Source organism: Volvox carteri (genome assembly GCF_000143455.1).
Source record: "Volvox carteri f. nagariensis unplaced genomic scaffold VOLCAscaffold_918, whole genome shotgun sequence".
Lineage (NCBI taxonomy): Eukaryota > Viridiplantae > Chlorophyta > Chlorophyceae > Chlamydomonadales > Volvocaceae > Volvox > Volvox carteri.
The window spans coordinates 1,261-3,232 of record NW_003308377.1 but is presented as its reverse complement, the minus strand read 5'-3'; the positions used below and the strand labels follow the sequence as shown (position 1 = coordinate 3,232).

General features: G+C 44.8%; 1 protein-coding gene across 1 annotated transcript; it reads left to right on the top strand.

Moving 5' to 3' along the window:
* Nucleotides 1–571: 571 nt before the first annotated feature.
* Nucleotides 572–1,489, top strand: VOLCADRAFT_38536 (uncharacterized protein; the record flags this gene model as incomplete). Its single annotated transcript, XM_002959833.1, has 2 exons — nucleotides 572–830; nucleotides 1,143–1,489. Coding segments are annotated over 2 exons (606 nt in total), but the record flags the coding sequence as incomplete, so codon positions are not given.
* Nucleotides 1,490–1,972: the final 483 nt, after the last annotated feature.

Below are 1,972 nucleotides of genomic sequence, written 5' to 3'. Positions count from 1 at the left end.
TTGCATACGGCATATGCTTGCAGATCGCATATGGCATATGCTTGCAGATCGCGTATGCTTGCAGATCACATATGGCATATGCTTGCAGATCGCATATGCTTGCAGATCGCATATGTTTGCAGATTGCATATGCTTGCAGATCGCATATGCTTGCAGATCGCATAATGGCATATGCTTGCAGATTGCATAATGGCATATGCTTGCAGATCACATAATGGCGTATGCTTGCAGATCGCATAATGGCATATGCTTGCAGATCGCATAATGGCATATGCTTGCAGATCGCATAATGGCATAGGCTTGCAGATCGCATAATGGCATAGGCTTGCAGATCGCATAATGGCATAGGCTTGCAGATCGCATAATGGCATAGGCTTGCAGATCGCATAATGGCATATGCTTGCAGATCGCATAATGGCATATTCTTGCAGATCGCATAATGGCATAGGCTTGTAGATCCCATATGCTTGCAGATCGCATATGGCATATGCATGCATGCGCATATACATAACATATTGCATATCGCATATCGCATATCGCTGCATATGGCATATGCTTGCAGATCGCATATGCTTGCAGATCGCATATGGCATATGCTTGCAGATCGCTTATGGCATATGCTTGCAGATCGCATATGCTTGCAGATTGCATATGCTTGCAGATCACAGATGGCATATGCTTGCAGATCGCATATGCTTGCAGATCGCATATGCTTGCAGATCATATATGCTTGCAGATCGCATATGCTTGCAGATCGCATATGGCATATGCTTGCAGATCGCATATGGTATATGCTTGCAGATCGCATATGGCATATGCTTGCAGATCGCGTAATGGCATATGCTTGCAGATCGCATATGCTTGCAGATCGCATAATGGCATATGCTTGCAGATCGCATAATGGCATATGCTTGCAGATCGCATAATGGCATATGCTTGCAGATCGCATAATGGCATATGCTTGCAGATCGCATAATGGCATATGCTTGCAGATCGCATAATGGCATATGCTTGCAGATCGCATAATTGCATATGCTTGCAGATCGCATAATGGCATATGCTTGCAGATCGCATAATGGGATATGCTTGCAGATCGCATAATGGCATATGCTTGCAGATGGCATGATGGCATATGCTTGCAGATCGCATAATGGCATATGCTTGCAGATCGCATATGGCATATGCTTGCAGATCGCATATGGCGTATGCTTGCAGATCGCATATGGCATATGCTTGCAGATCACGTATGCTTGCAGATCACATATGCTTGCAGATCGCATATGGCATATGCTTGCAGATTGCATATGCTTGCAGATCGCATGTGCTTGCAGATTGCATACGGCATATGCTTGCAGATCGCATATGGCATATGCTTGCAGATCGCGTATGCTTGCAGATCACATATGGCATATGCTTGCAGATCGCATATGCTTGCAGATCGCATATGTTTGCAGATTGCATATGCTTGCAGATCGCATATGCTTGCAGATCGCATAATGGCATATGCTTGCAGATCGCATAATGGCATATGCTTGCAGATCACATAATGGCGTATGCTTGCAGATCGCATAATGGCATATGCTTGCAGATCGCATAATGGCATATGCTTGCAGATCGCATAATGGCATAGGCTTGCAGATCGCATAATGGCATAGGCTTGCAGATCGCATAATGGCATAGGCTTGCAGATCGCATAATGGCATAGGCTTGCAGATCGCATAATGGCATATGCTTGCAGATCGCATAATGGCATATGCTTGCAGATCGCATAATGGCATAGGCTTGTAGATCCCATATGCTTGCAGATCGCATATGGCATATGCATGCATGCGCATATACATAACATATTGCATATTGCATATCGCATATCGCATATCGCTGCATATGGCATATGCTTGCAGATCGCATATGCTTGCAGATCGCATATGGCATATGCTTGCAGATCCCTTATGGCATATGCTTGCAGATCGCA